This window comes from Corythoichthys intestinalis, chromosome 20, assembly GCF_030265065.1.
Source record: "Corythoichthys intestinalis isolate RoL2023-P3 chromosome 20, ASM3026506v1, whole genome shotgun sequence".
NCBI classification, from domain to species: domain Eukaryota; kingdom Metazoa; phylum Chordata; class Actinopteri; order Syngnathiformes; family Syngnathidae; genus Corythoichthys; species Corythoichthys intestinalis.
In genome coordinates this window covers 3,210,288-3,228,184 of record NC_080414.1, presented here as the reverse complement: position 1 = coordinate 3,228,184, position 17,897 = coordinate 3,210,288, and the positions used below count along the sequence as shown (strand labels likewise).

Sequence of the window (17,897 nt, the reverse complement as noted above, 5' to 3'; positions counted from 1 at the left end):
ACTGTGGCGACCCCCTTAGTACAACAAAGAGCTTTTTGCGTTGAAAATTCTTGTGAATAAATGCTTAAATCCCTAAATTCTTTATAGATATGGATGTAAAACAGTCTCGATTCTTGGTTCAAAGCAAAAAAACGGGCAGTTAGCATTTATTTAGCATAAATATGTTGAATGTGCTGCTAGTCTTTAGGTCACTGTGGCGACCCCCTTAGTACAACAAAGAGCTTTTTGCGTTGAAAATTCTTGTGAATAAACACTTAAATCCCTGAATTCTTTATAGATGTGGACATAAAATGGTCTCAATTCTTGGTTAAAAGCAAAAAACCTTGCAGTTAGCTGTTATTTACGTAAATATTGCGAAGTATAATGCCAATGCTGTAGCGGCTAATTTCTCCCATTGACTTTTTTCTCAACGTTTCAAAATGCACGCATGGTACGAAACATATAATAATTACCTTGAATCCTCGAACATCCTCCTGAGACAATCCTTAATGTTTGCATGCGGTACAGCTTTCGTACTTTTTCAACCTAAATCAGGCGTTAGATCGCTGCATGTGACCGACTGCTAATAAATGAAGCGGAGTGGGGGACGCCCCACTCCGGGAAGGCATGATGCAGTCAATAGGGAATGTGTCACGTCAATATATCATGAAGTCTTATGTTACGGTAATGAGTAAAATATGACTAAGACTAAAGACAAAAGACAAAAATGAAAAGGTCTGCCAAAACAACATTTCTTGGCACCGAACGGGCAGGGGTGATTATTCAAGTTTAGGCACCCTTTTGTTTGCAAAGTGATGTTAAATGTGTTGCGCTGACAGAGCAGATATTTCTCCACGTTTAACAGCTTGTCTTTATTTTGACATAAACAGAACATTTGCAGCATATGTGTGACAACATCTCATTCAAATGATAAAATGTGAATCCAGGATCAGTCCCATGTTTGGAAGTCAACCAGCATTACAGATGAAATTACAACCCCTAGCAAAAAGTATGGAATCACCAGTCTCGGACAAGCACTCACTCAGACATTTGATCATGTAGAACAAACTCAGATAAAAAGCTTGAAAAATTAATGAATTAGTTCAAAAGTACAACTCTTTAGCATTCAGATACACTAAAAGAAATGAATAAAAAACATTGTGGTGGTCAGTCAATGTTAATTTTATAGAGCAAGTGCAGGGAAATATATATGGAATCACTCCATTCTGAGGATAAAAATGTGGAATCATGAGAAACAAACAAAGAAATAATCAAAACACATCTCTAGTATTTAGTAACATCACTTCTGGCTTTTATGACAGCTTGCAGTCTCTGAGGCATGGACTTGATGAGTATTCATCATCAATTTGGTGCCAACTCTCTTTGATTGCAGTTGCCAGATCATCCTTGCAGGTCGGAGCCTTGCTGTGGACCATTTTTCCCCCCAATTTCCACCACCGGTTTTCAATAGGGTTGAGATCTGGGCTATTTACAGGCCATGACATTGACTGGATGAGTCTTTCTCCAAGGAATGCTTTAATAGTTTTAGCTCTCTGGCATGATGCATTGTCATCTTGGAAAATGACAAACATATTTTCAATTGAAGGGATAAGAAAGCTGTCTAAAATTTCAATGTAAACTTGTACATTTATTGAAGATTTAACCACAGCCATTTCCCAAGTGCCTTTGCCTGACATGCAGCCCCATATCATCAAGGACCGAGTGAATTTTGATGTTTTCTTCAGGCAGTCATCTTTGTAAATCTCACTGGAACAGCACCACACAAAAGTTCCAGCATAATCACCTTGTCCAATGCAGATTCTTGACTCTTGCCACCTTGTCCAATGCAGATTCTTGACTCTAGACAAGGTGATGATGCTGGAACTTTTGTTTGGTGCTGTTCAAGTGAGATTTACAAAGATGACTGCCTGAAGAAAACATCAAAATTCCCTCAGTCCTTGATGATATGGGGCTGCATGTCAGGCAAAGGCACTGGGAAGATGGCTGTGGTTAAATTTTCAACAAACGCACAAGTTTACATTGAAATTTTAGACAGCTTTCTTATCCCTTCAGTTGAAAATATGTTTGTCATTTTCCAAGATGACAATGCATCATGCCACAGAGCTAAAACTGTTAAAGCATTCCTTGGAGATAGACTCAACCAGTCAATGTCATGGCCTGCAAATAGCCCAGATCTCAACCCTACTGAAAACCTGTCGTGGAAATTGAAAAAAATGGTCCACAGGATGATCTGGCAACTGCAATCAAAAAGAGTTGGCACCAAATTGATGAAGAATACTCATCAAGTCCATGCCTCAGAGACTGCAAGCCGTCATAAAAGCCAGAGGTGGTGCTACTAAATACTAGAGATGTGTTTTGATTGTATTTCTTTGTTTGTTTCTCATGAGTCCATATATTTTCCCTCAGAATGGAGTGATTCTATATTGATTTCACTGCACTTGCTCTATAAAAGTAACATTTACTCACCTCCACAATGTTTTTTTATTCATTTCTTTCAGTGTTTCTGAATGCTAAATAGTTGCACTTTTGAAATTATACAGTATTTTTTTCATGCTTTTTATCAGAGTTTGTTCTATATGGTCAAATGTCCGAGTGAGTGCTCGTCCGAGACTGGTGATTCCATACTTTTCTGCTAGGGGTTGTACTACCTACAAAGGTACACTGCATTTTGTTCATTTTTCTAGGATTCACTATATTTGTATTGCACAATACATTATTTTGACGGGAGCATGGGAAGTTGGCAGATACTGTCCAGTGTGGAGAAAATAAAAGAATGTGCAAGGACCAATTCAAACACCGGAGGAATGCTCTCCATCAAGCCAAGCTGCTCGTCTTACGCTCCCACTTGCCCGCTATGGAATGTGTAATTACTCTACAATTAAAGTGCTTGTGCTGGTGACTTTTGATGACCGCACTCAGCTGCATGCGGCTTGGGCACGAGAGGCATAGCAGATATGGAAGCATTTGGAACTTTTTGTTCTTTCCACTAACGGTGAAAACAGCTGTTGAGAATTGCCCGTCAAGGTACATCTATTTTTTTGGGGGGGGTTGGGGCTTCTTCCTTCCTTTCAGAATCCATCCAAGCTGTCTTTCTTTGCTCAGACCACAGGAACGAAGACACCGCCATGATATGCAACAGGTAACACACAGATTCTTCTTTCTAGTGTTATAATTTGACTGGCATCACTATAAATCCTGGAGTGCAAATAAGCCTATAGAATTTATAGTACACTGACATCAATACCAAAAGCTGCCCTTGTATACATAACATGTGATTTATATCAACATATTGTAACTCCACATTTGGTTCTCAAGGTGTTATCAAGGTGCCACAATGCATACTTCTTTTATTTCCATGGTTAAAACTTTAGCTTAGAGGGTGCCAAGCCATTTTTACCACATATTTATACACCAGGTAAAAATATTCAGATGTTCTTTTCATAGACTACTTCTTAAGCATGAACACTAGACTCCATCCGTTATTCCGGGGTTGGGTTAGCAGCTTTAGCAAGGAAACCCAGACTTGCCTCTCCCAATCCCACTTCAACCAGCTCCCCCGACGGGATCCCAAGGTGTTCCCAGGCCAGCCAAGAGACATGGTCTCTAGCCTGGAACTCCAGACTCACCGCTGTTCCAGCTATAGAGTCTGGCGACTGTTCAGCTGATCAAATTCCCAGGGCGGAGCAAGCTACAGCAAACAGACAGCGGTGTGGACCAATCAGCAACGGGCGGACGTGACGTTGGTAAGGCGTCAAGAAACTCTAGCGCGAGGACGTAAACATACGAGGAGAGCGGAGAACGGAAAAGTTTATTCAACATGGCTAGCGTGAGACAGAGTTGGTTTTAGCGACGCAATGTGTTTTTGGTCATTTAAAACTGAATTTACCGCGGATAGGAACATATTCTTGGCTCTTCCGTTCGCCATCTGTGTTGTTGTGAAGATGACTTCCGACGTGCAAGAGGGACATTACTTGTTAAGAACACGTCACGCAAATAAACGAATCTGATTGCACAGACGATTTCGTTCGGGCTCGAGAGGCCAATAAGGAGCTGGGTCCCGGACTCTATAGCTGGAAGAGCGGTGAGTCTGGAGTTCCAGGCTAATGGTCTCTCTAGCATGTCCTGGGTCATCCCCGGGTTCTCCCGCTGGTGGGACATGCCTGGAACACCTCTCAAGGGAAGTGTCTGGGAGGCATCTGAACCAGATACCCGAGCCACCTCAACTGGCTGCTCTCAACGTCGAGGAGTAGCAACTTGACCTCCCGGATGACCAAGCTTCTCATCCTATCTCTAAGGAGGAGCCCAGACACCCTGCGGAGTGCGGAGGAAACTCATTTCTGCCGCTTGTATCACGACCCACAGCCTGTGACCCGTAAGGGCAGGAGCGTAGCTTTACTGGTAAATCGAGAGCTTTGCCTTTTGGCTCTACTCGACTGGTGCAGAGTCCGCATCACTGCAGCCGCTGCACCGATCCGCCTGTCGATTTCCCGCTCCCTCTCACCCTCACTCGTGAACAAGAGCTCCAGATACTTAAACTCCTCAACTCTCATCCCCGACCCGGAACACACCACCCTTTTCCGAGTGTGGACCACGGTCTCGGATTTGGAGATGCTGATCTTCATCCCAACCGTTTCACACTCGGCTGCGAACTGCTCCAGTGAGAGTTGAAGATCACAGCTCGATGAAGCCAACAGCACTACATCATCTGCAAAAAGATGAGATGCAATGCTGATGCCACCAAACCGGACACCTACAATGCTTCGGCTGCGTCTAGAAATTCTGTCCATAAAACTTATGAATAGAATCGGTGACAAAGGGCAATCTTGGCGGAGTCCAACCCTCACTGGGAACGAATTCGACTTACTGCTGGCAATGTGGACTAAACTCTGACGCTGGTCGTTCAAGGACCGGACAGCCCTTACCAAGGGGCTCGGTACCCTGTACTCCCGAAGCACCCCCAAGAGGACACCTTCTCCACCACAACGGAGCGCTGCAGAGTCCGCATCACTGCAGCCGCTGCACCGATCTGCCTGTCGATTTCCCGCTCCCTCTAACCCTCACTCGTGAACAAGACCCCAAAATACTTAAACTCCTCTACTTAGGGCAGAATCTCATCCCCGACCCGGAGAGGGCACACCACCCATTTCCGACTGAGGACCACGGTCTCGGATTTGGAGGTGCTGATCTTCATCCCAACCTTTTCACACACGGCTGCGAACAGCTCAGGGAGAGTTGGAGATTACGGATGGATGAAGCCAACAGCACCAAATCATCTGCAAAAAGCACAGATGCAGTGCTGATACCACCAAACCAGACCCCATCAACGCTTCGGCTGCTCCTAGAAATTCAATCCATAAAAGGTTATGAACAGAATCAGTTAGAAAGGACAACCCTGATGTAGTCCAACCCTCACTGGGAACAAATTGGACTTAACTGCCAGCAATGTGGACCAAACTCTGATGCCGGTCGTACAGGGACCAAACAGCCCTTACTAAGGTGCTCAGTACCCCGTACTCCCAAGGCACCCCCCACAGGACTCCCGTAGGAGCACAGTCGAATGCCTTCTCCAAATCCACAAAACACATGTCGACCGGTTGGCCGAACTCCCATGCACCCTCGAGGACCCTGGTAAGGGTGTAGAGCTGGTCCACTGTTCCACAGCCGGGACGAAAACCACACTGCTCCTCCTGTATCTGAGATTCGACTTCCCGACGCACCCTCCTCTCCAGCACCTGAATACGCTTTACCAGGAAAACTGAGGAGTGTGATCCTTCTATAATTGGAACACACCCTCCGGTCAGTCCCCCTTCTTAAAATATTACTATCCCTCGCAACGTTTTGAATTCCTATTTTTATGTTATCCATTTTACCTCATTTTGAGGTGATTTACAATCTGTTCCACAGATCCAAAAATCAATACCATTTTCCCCAATTAGAAACATCGGCGTTTTGTTTTAATAAAGTTCCCCCTTTCACTACATCATAGGTAGATCCTTGGCACCAAAAGTATGCACTATTAAGCACAAAAATAGTAACTAGGTGAATTCGCAAGTAGAGAGTTGCCAAAATAAGACAGAGAAGACTTGGGTACCCGTCAACACACCTTTGTCATCTGTCTTTACGTTCGTGTTGAGACAACAACGAGTTGTTGAGTCTGATGACAATGTTGGCAAAGTCAGTGAGTTCCACAAAGTCAGAAGTGATAATGTTGACGCCATCCAATCCGGGCTTCTGGACCTCCACCCAGGACATGATGGCTGGGAGATTTCTGGTTTGAAAAAAAGCAGACAAGATTCAATAACTGATGTTGAAGATATCTATTCCTTACACAGGATCAAATACAGTACACACAAACCATGACTGCTACACATTAGACGCCCTTTCCTCTCAAATATTTGGCAGGCAGAACAAAACCAGGAAGTCAGCATGTTTGTCTAAAGGCGATATATAATCCCGTTTCCTCACAAGGCCAAATTAGGTCTCCTGTCTCACCGGAGCATCCTTGAAAAGTTTGAATTCCTAAGCGTATTTGACTTTTTCTAAAGAATCTGAGCATAAGAGCATACATGTTCTCTAACTGAAGGTTTGTACATTTATTCTCAAGCAAAACTAAGTGACTGGGAAGTTCAAGTTCACAGTATTGTGACTGTTTCAGAAGACTCGGTCCAGGTTTCAAGTTTAGAACTGGATTAGGATAGCTATCTAATAGGACTGGTGATGATAGGATATTTAAGGGGTACAGAGCCCCTAAAGAGACACTGACAGGAATTAAATAAATTTCAGAGATCTGGTGCACAAGTTAGCCAATTGTTGTAAACATTAGCATTATATAGCATATAAATTAGCAGACTTTTGCTATGCAAGTTAGCCAATTGCAACAAATGCAACAACTGGCTAATTTGCTGGGCAAATATCCGCTAGCTTAAATGCTAGATAATGTTAATGTTTCCAAGAATTGGCTAACTTGCATCACAAAAGTCCGCAAGCTTAAATGCTATATCATGGTTATGTTTACCAGATAATTTCTGGTGCGCACTAGAAACAATCTGGCGTGTACCAGAAACCACCTGATAAACATTAGCATTATATAGCATTTAAGCAGGTGGACTTTTGTGATGCAAGTTAGCTTAAATGCTATATAATGATAATGTTTACCAGATAATTTCTGGTGCACACTAGAAACAATCTGGTGTGTACCAGAAACTACCTGATAAACATTAGCATTATATAGCATTTAAGCAAGCAGACCTATGCTATGCAAGTTAGCCAATTGTTGGAAACATTAGCATTATACAGCATACAAGCAAGCAGACTTTTGCTATTCAAGTTAGCCAATTGCAACAATGCAACGACTGGCTAATTTGCATAGCAAAAGTACACTAGCTTAAATGCTATATAATGCTAACGTTTACCAGATAGTTTCTGGTGTGCACCAGAAACTATTTGGCAAACATTAGCATTATATAGCATTTAAGCTAGCAGACTTTTGCTATACATGTTAGCCAACTGTTGGAAACATTAGCATTATACAGCATTTAGGCTAGCAGACTTTTGCTATGCAAGTGAACCAATTGTTGTAAACATTAGCATTTTATTGCATTTGAACTGCAGACTTTTGCTAGGCAAGTTAGGACATGTTGTAAAAATGTGGAATTGTTGAAAAAATTAGCATTTTATTGCATATTAGCTAGCAGACTTGCGTGATGCAAGTTAGCCAATTTTTGTAAACATTAGCATTATATAGCATATATGCTAGCAGACTTTTGCTATGCATGTAAGCCAAATGCAACAATGCAACAACTGGATAACTTGCATAGCAAAAGTCCACAAGCTTAAATGCTATATAACGCTAATGTTTACCAGATAGATTCTGGTGCGCACCACAAACTATTTGGTAAATATTAGCATTATATAGCATTTAAGCTAGCAGACTTTTGCTATGCACAATAGCAAATTGCAGTAATCGTTAGCATTATATACAGTAGCATATAAGCTAGCAGCCTTCTGCTATACAAGTTAGCCAATTGTTGTAAACATTAACATTATATAGCATACAAGCTAGCAGAATTTTGCTAAGCAAGTTAGCCAATTGTTGGAAACATTAGCATGATAAAGCATTTAAGGTACCTAACTTTTGCCATGCAAGTTAGCCAATTGCAACAATGCAATAACTGACTAAATTTGCATAGCAAAATTCCGCTAGCTTAAACGCTACATAATGCTGATGTTTACCAGATGTTTCTGGTGCGCACTAAAAAATCTTGTGCGCACCAGATTGCTTGGATTAATTTTATTTCTGATTTATTTCTTCAGGGGAACACCACGTGGTGTCACGTGGAATTACCAAACTTTATAGTATTACAAATTGCTATACTGCCCTCTATTGACATATAATAAACCTAACAATAGAAAATGCAATTGCTTTCTCACAATATCCCCGCTCAATCCCAAACTCTTTACCTTTCCACCAAATAATTCCGTAGCCCCCAAACCAGTCCTCTTGCCACAGTGTTGACCCGAGGTGTGAGGATGGCTTGGGACACGTGGAACGAACCCTTCTTGGCTCTTTGCTTCAGTGTGGTTTCCAGAAACTATGAGGCAAAATGTTTGTTTGTTCATGCAAATTCAAATTGAGATTAAAAAAAAACAAAAAACATCCAAATCAGTTGGTAGACATCATACATACATACATTGAAACACTGACCTGGATGAGCTTGCCGGGTTCAGTGGTGTTTGCCCATGGTGCGGGGATCTTGCTGCCAGGCCACATGGCAGGGACGCCTTCACCTGATGGATGATGGTAGAAAACTATCACCTGCGGGGTGAGGGTTTTAAAATCTTAAGTCTTCATATCGCAGACAACAGCACTTTATTTTTGAATGAGAAAAAAAGCAATGTCATACTGAATATGGTGACATAATCTACAAATGAGCTGTAAACCAATATAATTTTGCTTATTTTATCTCAGTTTTTCCTTACGTCACAAAATGGTGGCTATATTATATCCTCGGTGTTACTGTAATTATTGATCATTATGAATTTATAGTTGAGTGTCGATTATTATGGGCATAGCTATGATGTCATAATTATTAAAAGAGGCAATGCTGCCCTCTGCTGCTGACAATAGCACACACACACATTCTTTACTTCTTGCCAACTAAACCAGACACGGATTAAGGTCAGGAGTCAAGAGTTCAACCATAAAAACACTCACAAACGTGAATTTTAATTATCATACCCAAATATTTGCATGGAGATATATTCTCTAACCACTGTCTTTGTTTGTTGTTCTTTGAAAACAGAACAAAGAATCAAGATCTCTACTTGGGACTTCACTATCAGTTGACGGGGTTCGGGGCCGATCCGTAGGGGGCCAATTTTCAAAAAATTTCAATTCAAATATTTTCAAAACCAAAGCTGCTAGCAAGTCTTCTTGAGCAGCAACATAAAAAAAATTCAAAGTCGTTCCCTAATAAAATCCCGATTAATATTTTTTTTAATTCAAGTACAACAAAACTTAAAATGGCTATAACATTCTAAAATTTTACGCTAGAGGCACAAAAATCACCAAATGCAGAGATAATCACCTATATTTTCAGGATCAATAGCAATATTTAATATGTCATAAATCTTTGCCCAAAATAGCAACTTTTTAAAAATTTTGTGCAAGTTTTCAACAGCTAATAAATCACTCAATTTTCACATCAGAAACTTAATACTTGAGGAAAGCATGCAGAACCATCTTAGTTTTACTCAACAAAAGCAAAATTTGCATTTTTCTATATACAATCACAACTTATTCATGATGAATTCCGCTATTGTGTAGAGATACAAAATCCAACATGCTGGCCGTCACAAAACTAAAAGATTTTAAGTTGAAAATTCTTGTAAATAAATGCTTAAATCGTGGAATTTCTGTAGATATGAATATAAAACAGTCTAGATTCTTGGTTAAAAGCAAAAAACGGGCAGTTATCGTTCATTTTACGTAAATATTTCAAGCCAAAGTTACGGTATTGTGTGATCTAACATGGCGGCCGTCACGAAACAAAGAGCTTTTTAAGTTGAAAATTCTTGTAAAGAAATGCTTTAATTGCAGAATTTCTGTAGATATAAACTAGTGCTGCAACGAGTAATCGATTAACTCGAGTATTCGATTAGAAAAAATACTCAAATTTTGTTGCTTCGAGTATTCGTTGAATTGAAATGGCGTTGTAATGGTTTATTTTGAAAGTTTTTGCATGTAGTTTTATTGATTAGGGTGGATACACTGCCCTCTGGTCTGCCTCTGATCATATGGCTGAATCCAACTGCTCCCTGTTAAGACCAACGTAAGCTAGGTTTTTGTTTGACCTAATGTTTTTTTTTAATGCATTTATAATTTAGTTTACAGGTATATTTTGCCGTTTTTTGTGGGAATATGTGTGATCCATTTGTTCAGAGCATTGTAAAACAAATTTTTTTTTAGCATTTTATAGCATTTAAGCTAGCGGACCTTTTCTATGTAAGTTAGCCAACTGTTCTTTTGTTATACATAGATCCTAATTTTAAAAAAAAAATTATACCGTTTGAAGCTCAGCTATGGTATTGTAATTTTTCCTGTTCCTTATCCGATTACTCGATTATTCGAACTAACTAGTCCATCGATTAATCGACTACTAAAATATTCGATAGCTGCACACCTAATATAAACAGTCTATATCTTGGTTAAAAGCAAAAAACAAAAAACATAAACGGGCAGTTATCGTTCATTTTGCGTAAATATTTCAAGCCAAAGTTACACAATTTTTATCCATTAATTTTTTTCACAATGTTTCGAAGTGCATGCATTGTGGTATTTAATAGTATAATTGCCTTGAATCCTCAACCAAATCACTCTTGCGACACGCTTGCCTGCTTGAATGCAGAAAAACCGTTGTCTTATTTCCACCCAAATCCGGCGTTGGAACGCAGCGTGTGTTTGAGTTTATCACAGTGAAAGCCAACACAACGTTCTGCCTGGGTTGGCCCCCTATGGGAAGGCGTGGCGCAATGTCTGTGAGAGCTGTCTTGTCAACCGATGGTGGAGTCTATGTATGAAAAATGAATAATCTTACTGAATGTTCCAATCTGCAATAAAATAAACTCGATGAAAACCGTGATAAGGGGATAAACAGCAGACTGGACAATAATTAATGGGATTAATGGGATGACACTCAATCCCTGGCTAGGAGAGTCACAGAAGCAGAGATGACCTGACAACTGGTTGCACGCTTCCGTGTGGTATTGCTTGTGCATGAAGATGTAAGTCTTCTCTGCTAACCCAAACACGAACAGAAGCATAGACCTACATTTACAGCATAAAATGTAGTATTTCTTCATGAAATTGTTTGTTGTTCCAATATTTTGTTCATTGAATATTATAGCATTGTATTATACTTTATTATTACAGTATTTTTTTTTGTAATGCAATGGTATCTCGACTTACAAAATTAATTGGTTCTGGAAGTAGTTTCGTAACCTGAACATTCCATAAGTAGAGACGCGTTTTCCATGTAAATGCCCTAATCTGTTCCAAACCCCCAAAAATTCAGACATAAATCTTTCATAAAGCATAAAAATGCATCAAAACATGTAACAAATACATGTTACAAATAGATTACTGCATAACAACAATAAAACGAGAGTTGTGCGTAATGTATAAAACAAAGAATAAAAGTTAAAATTAAAGATGCCGATCGATCGGGTACGATCACATCATTTTCAAAGTATCGGAATCGGCAAAAAAATATCGGAAGTGCATTTTTATAATATATAAATATATTTTATTTAAATAGTTTTCTAACTGTATTTAACGTTACAGACAAAATGTCTTACACTGATCCAGAGTAGTTTTGGCTTAAAGTAGGGCCATCAAATTTATTGCGTTAACAGCGGTAATTAATGTTTTTTAATTAATCACTTTAATTAATTAACGCGTGCGCTGCATGACCCACTCACGCATTATCGCGATCAATCTGTAAAGGCGCAGTTTTACCTATATATAGAGCTAAAAGGCAGTGTATAATTAGTACAGGGGATTTTGACAGCCCTTGGAGCCTTTTTTTATATAGCTAAAGCCTTACAATCCCTCTAATGTGGTAATGTGGGGAAGAAAGGTAGTAGTTGATCATTTTCTTAACACCCTTCTTCTTTCCCAATGCTGAGAAGATATATGAATTGGTGCCCCTATGCACAGTCATGGTTGCACTTCCCATCATGCATTTGGGCAGAACAGTTAAATGGGTGCAGTATCATTTACTGAAAGCTCAACAAATACACTAGATGGCAATATTTAGTGACAATATACAAAGTCACATTTATCCTTTAAGAATTACAAGCCTTTCTATCCGTGGATCCCTCTCACAGAAAGAAAGTTACTAATGTAAATGCCATCTTGAGGATTTATTGTCATAATAAACAAATACAGTACTTATGTACTGTATGTTGAATGTATATATTCGTCCGAGTTTTATTCATTTTTTTTTCTTAATGCATTGCCAAATGTATATGATCGGGAAATATTATCGGGAATGATTGGAATTGATTCGGGAGCAAAAAAACAACAAAAAAAAGCAATCGGATCGGGAAATATCGGGATCGGCAGATACTCAAACTAAAATGATCGGGATTGGATCGGGAGCAAAAAAACATGATCGGAACAACCCTACTTAAAATACTCTCACGTAAAGCTGTGGGAACACGAAGGGCGAATGAAGAGGACGCTGGGATACACACATACACATACAGTAGAGGCTCCTCTTAGCCAATTGGATGCCAGGAAGATAGCCAAAAGCAGAACAGCTATAAGTATGCTACATTCAGTAAACTCTGGGAGCTGCGAATAGGAGTATTTTTGCCTTTCATATCCTGAAATTTCATTCGTAACAAGAGGCAATATTGCCCTGTTGAGGGTCGTCTTATCATTAAAATTCCTTATGTAGAGGCGTTCGTAAGTAGAGGTACCACTGTATATTGATGCTTCATATAGGCCTATTGTATGTAAGTGCAACATAGAGTCAAATGCTACTCTCTGCATTAATGCTTGAGCAACTGGTATCGATGTGTTAATGTCGTGACAGCCTGACCTGGTATTTGCTTTTCCAGAGGTAGTCCAGAGTGATGGTCTCCACGTCACAGTTTTTACAGAGCTTATTGCCGAATACTTCTTGAAGCATCTTGATGAGGTATTCGTGGTGTTGTGAGCTCATCTTGTAGTAGTGATTAAAATCCAGGAAGATGACCTGTTTTTAACATCAGTTAGTTGACCTGTTGAGGTGGCGATAATAAATATACTATGTTTTTTAGGCTTGTGATAAATTGATTTCATAAAAACTTTACCTCTGTCCTGTGCTCACACAAGAAGGCGTTGATTTCTCGGAGCCCGTCCCTCACCTATTAGCACAGAGGAGACTAATTACTCATACTTCATAATAGCTTAAGCATAATTAAATCCTACCAGCGTATTTGATGAGATGAGACACATATGTACTAATTCCATCCACATGCATACACATCAAGAAACAAGTTCACTGGGTGTCGCCCTGGCTCGCTCCCCAATTCCTTTTAAGGTAAGACACCCCTTTTTCGCTAGGGACATCCCATATAAAAAGACAGGGAACAGAGGGTTTCGGTTCAGAACGATTGTGGAAACTATATCATGTAGTACAGTATTGCATAGTATTGTTCCTCTCCGTTCTCCTTGCAAGCTATTCACTGGACTGTCGCCTTATGACTGAGGAGCAGACTCCCGTCTGACATGGATAAAGGACAGCTGCGCGCTGGTCTGGCCAACATGAGGCTGTAAGTTGTTTCAGCTAATATATGTTTGTGTATGCATTTGCAATTAAGTTTACAGCTACAGTTAGTGGAGTTACGTGTGAGCGATTTGCTATTTGAATTGTCAATATGTCAAGATGAGACTCCGGCGTCGTGAAGCGGAAATCGTGTAAGTCGAGTACGTCCTAACCTGGGGACTACCTGTATTTATAAATGTCCTCTAAATGATTGATATTTGAACTTGACATTTTAATGGTCCTTTGAGCCGGATTACAATATATCCGGAGTTCCCAGAAGCAAAGTCGACATCCAGTCATGTCATACACATCGTATCATTTGGCGGTTAGGCTAAACCTTTTGACTAGATTAGTGGTCTCCAAACTATTCCACATAGGGCCGCAGTGGGTGCAGGATTTCACTCCAACAAAACTAGACCACACCTTTTCACTAAGCTGGTGTTTTATAAGTGCAATCAGTTGATTGCAGTCAGGTGCTGCTTGTTTTAGTAGAAACCACATTGGTTAAAAAGGTCTGTGCTTGATCGGTATGAACAAAAACCAGGACCAACAGTGGCCCTCGAGGACCAGTTTGGAGACTCCTGGACTAGATGGACGTTTGAACACCAGTTGTTTTGTGTCAAGTGTTTTATTGTTTAAATGCGTGTCATTTTGACCGTGAGTGTACATATGTGTTACAGCTTGCAGTAGATAGATGGCGAGATAGTGTAAAGCGCTTTGAGCGCCTTGAAAGGTGGAAAAGCGCTATATAAGTACAACACCATTTACCATTTACAAATTGTCAAAAGTGGAGGAAATAAAAAGCTTCAAAAAGCACAATTGCCTTGTTTGATGTCTGTAAAGCTGAACAACTATACCTTTGGTGAGGACAGAGCATGTCATATTAATAAAGTAAAGTACAAAAACAAGATACTGTGAGGTACAATAAGGTACTGTTTATGCGACTAAAAAAAAGTACGTCGTAACTCGAGGACTACCTGTATTTATAAATGTCCCCCTAAGGATTGATATTTGAACTTGACATCTAAATGGTCCTTCGAGCCGGATTGCAATATACAGTCGACATCCAGTTATGTCATAAACATTGTATAATTTGGCGGTTAGGCTAAACCTTTTGAACAGGACTAAACTTCAGGACTGATAATAACGATTGTGAACAAGAAGTTTTTCCCCTCCCTGTCCTGTGCCCACCTTGTGTCCAAACAGCCCATGGATAAAGAATATCTCCAGCCCCGGCTCGCCTGGTTTGGACGAAACCCTGAGGTCAAAGTAGCGAATGCCTGCATCCAGTTGCTCCTTAAAAGTCAGGTTCTGCGGAAATATACACACCTGATTGCAATCCCTCCAACATTACAGAGAATTCAAAGTGAAATGGATGTGTACCTGGGTCATGGACCACTTCACCATGACCTTCTTGGCTAAAACGCTAAACATGGTGGCCAAGTATTTGACATAGACCTTTTGATCAGGACCTACAGGAGCATGTACATCTACCCAATAGGTGAACGAGTCATGGGACCCTGGAAAAAGATGAAGAAGATCTGCATGAAGACCCAAGATGGGAACAAATGATGATAATTGTGATGATGAGTGAATGAAACAACACTAAACATTACAGGAACAGACAACACCTAGTACAAATCTCCTTATTTAGGTATAAAAATTGCAAATTCTTTTTAGATATGTGAGATGGTGTAAAGGGGGTGGCTCACCTGGAATCGCAAGATGTTTAAGGGGCATGACACAGAGTTTGGGGGGCAGGGAGCCCATCCAATCTGCATTGACATTCCCGATCCCAGCAGGTCGAGTCTTCATGTCCGTCAAATGCCAAAAAAAAAAGCCCCTTCAGGAAACGGCTCTGCGGTGCAGGTGCGAACTGGGTAACGTAAGCCCTCCGACCCTCAGAATTTGAATAGGACTAGAGATCATCTTGAAATGTTATCCGAATGCGTATACACCAAAACGGCCTTTTTCCTGAGTGGCCACTGAGTCAAGTTCCGGTTTGGCTGGACCACGCACACGCTAGAGGTGATGCGCGCTAACGACCTTAGTAATCCTCTTACCAAGACAGTCCACTCATTATCCACCCAGCTGCTACTTATGCCAGGACGTAAAGACCACCCTCGGGCAGGACAACGCATATGCATAGATGAATCACTTTTTCTTTTTCATTTGCTCGATTGTAAATAATTCAAACATTTCAAGTCACATTTAGTGTTTATATAGACTTCATCACAACAATATCTCAAAGGAATTTTCCATAATTAAAAAACGGGTTGTAAAGTAGTTACAATAACATTGTGACTTGAGCCTCACGGAGCACGTTTTAGGTATCCCATTATATTTCTTTAAAAGATGGTGGAATGCGTTAAAACAGGACCACTAACTGCAACTTCAACTGTATTGCAAACTAGAAACTGCAATTTTCTGGAGAAATTGCACTGGGTCTTTGCGTGTGTGTGTTTGTGTGGAGATACAGATCTTAGCCCCGCCTAGGTTGGTTTGGGGACATTTCGGTGACAATATCAGGACACTTCCTGTTGACTTGGGGACATTTGGGGGTCACGTCCTGGTCATTTGGGGACATTTTGGGGGCGTCTCCTGGTCATATCAGGTCATTTGGGGACATTTGGGGGCGTGTCCTAGTCATATCGGGTCATTTGGGGATATTTAGGGGGCATGTCCTGGTCATATCAGGTCATTTGGGGACATTTGGGGGCGTGTCCCGGCCATATCAGGTCATTTGGGGGCGTGTCCTAGTCATACCACGTCATTTGGGGACATTTGTGGGGCGCGTCCTGGTCATATCAGGTCATTTGGGGACATTCGGGGGCGTATCCTTGTCATGTCAGGTCATTTGGGGGACACGTCCTATTGATATCTGGTCATTTCCGGTTGATTTGGGGACATTTGTTTTTTGCCATTGAAAATGAATAGGAAATTTGGACGTCCATGGCCGTCAATGGCATCGATTTACAGTTGTCTCAATTGAATCTAAGTACATTGGCATCAATGGAATCGACAAACATGGCCGTCAATGGCATTAAACAATGTAAATGCCATTGAAAATGAATGGGGAATTCTGACGTCCATGGTCGTTAATAGCATCGCCTTCCATATGCGTCAATGGAATCGGAGACATTTAAGGGACACGCCCTATTGATATCTCTTCATTTCCTGTTGATTTGGGGACATTTGGTTTTTTTTGCCATTGAAAATGAATGGGAAATTTGGACGTCCATGGCCGTCAATGGCATCGACTTACATATGCGTCAATGGAATCCAAGTATATTGGCGTCAATAGAATCGACATACATGGTCGTCAATGGCATCAATGCAATGTAAATTCCATTGGAAATTTCATGGGAAGTAAATGGGAAATTTTTTGAAAGTTGCATCCCATTAAAAATGAATGTGAAAGTTTTTGGCAAATTTCCGGGGAACCGTAAAGTTTTTTTTCAAATTCTGTATACAATTTTTATGCCCCTCATCGTCCTGGAATTTTCGATGCCCAAATTATGTGATTTGGTAAACAATTGTAGGACCAGTTACATTTGGAAAATGTGTTTTGTTTTTTTGTGTTTTTCTTCGAAAAATTGCTGAAAAGTTGGCATTTATGGGCGAACGGAAAATTTTTCGGGGTCGTTCGAAAAATTTGCTGCGCCGCGCAAAAATTCACGTCGTTTTGGTCTTTGAACCGCGCTGATCAGTCAAACGCTTCGGGCTGTGCGGCGTGCCGATGAAATCCCATTCAGAAAAATAAAAATAAAAAATAGAATTTCAATATCTGCACTGCAAAGACCCAGATAATGAGGTTTTATGAGCATTCAAGAAACAGATATGGGGAAAAACTGCAAACAAAAAAATGTAATTCTCAGTTTGGTTTTTGACTATTTTTGTAACATTTTGAAAACAGTTTTCACCTGCATGAAAATTTGTTATTAAGCTGGAGATGGTGATTTTATGAGGAAATGTGAGAAATTCCAAAAGGTTCAGATACGTTTTCATACCACTGTAACATTCAAATCTATCAATAAAACTTTTTTTTACATGTTCACATGACACAAATATAATTTCATATTC

General features: G+C 40.4%; 1 protein-coding gene across 3 annotated transcripts; it reads right to left on the bottom strand.

Annotated features, from left to right (window-relative positions):
• Nucleotides 1-3,334: 3,334 nt before the first annotated feature.
• plcxd2 (phosphatidylinositol-specific phospholipase C, X domain containing 2) lies at nt 3,335-15,815 on the bottom strand. 3 transcript variants are annotated; one of them, XM_057824505.1, is made up of 9 exons: nt 15,527-15,815; nt 15,198-15,334; nt 15,006-15,125; nt 13,360-13,413; nt 13,107-13,262; nt 8,705-8,815; nt 8,461-8,591; nt 6,104-6,268; nt 3,335-3,688 (listed from the first exon to the last, which is right to left on the bottom strand). In XM_057824505.1, the coding sequence occupies exons 1-8, from the start codon at nt 15,627-15,629 to the stop codon at nt 6,109-6,111; spliced, it is 972 nt and encodes a 323-aa protein (XP_057680488.1). In that variant the 5' UTR covers nt 15,630-15,815; the 3' UTR covers nt 3,335-3,688; nt 6,104-6,108. The 3 variants fall into 3 exon arrangements, with proteins under 3 accessions (XP_057680488.1, XP_057680487.1, XP_057680489.1); XM_057824504.1 differs by lacking the exon at nt 3,335-3,688 and having other exon boundaries at nt 4,112-6,268; XM_057824506.1 differs by lacking the exon at nt 3,335-3,688 and having other exon boundaries at nt 4,112-6,268; nt 8,691-8,787.
• Nucleotides 15,816-17,897: the final 2,082 nt, after the last annotated feature.

Excerpts from the sequence above, each read along its gene's own strand:
- plcxd2 (XM_057824505.1), bottom strand. The coding sequence starts at position 15,629 with ATGAAGACTCGACCTGCTGGGATCGGGAATGTCAATGCAGATTGGATG. Across the intron at positions 15,126-15,197 it reads TGAAGTGGTCCATGACCCAG|AACCTGACTTTTAAGGAGCA; the intron begins GTACACATCCAT and ends ATATTTCCGCAG. Across the intron at positions 6,269-8,460 it reads CGGAATTATTTGGTGGAAAG|AAATCTCCCAGCCATCATGT; the intron begins GTAAAGAGTTTG and ends TTTTCAAACCAG.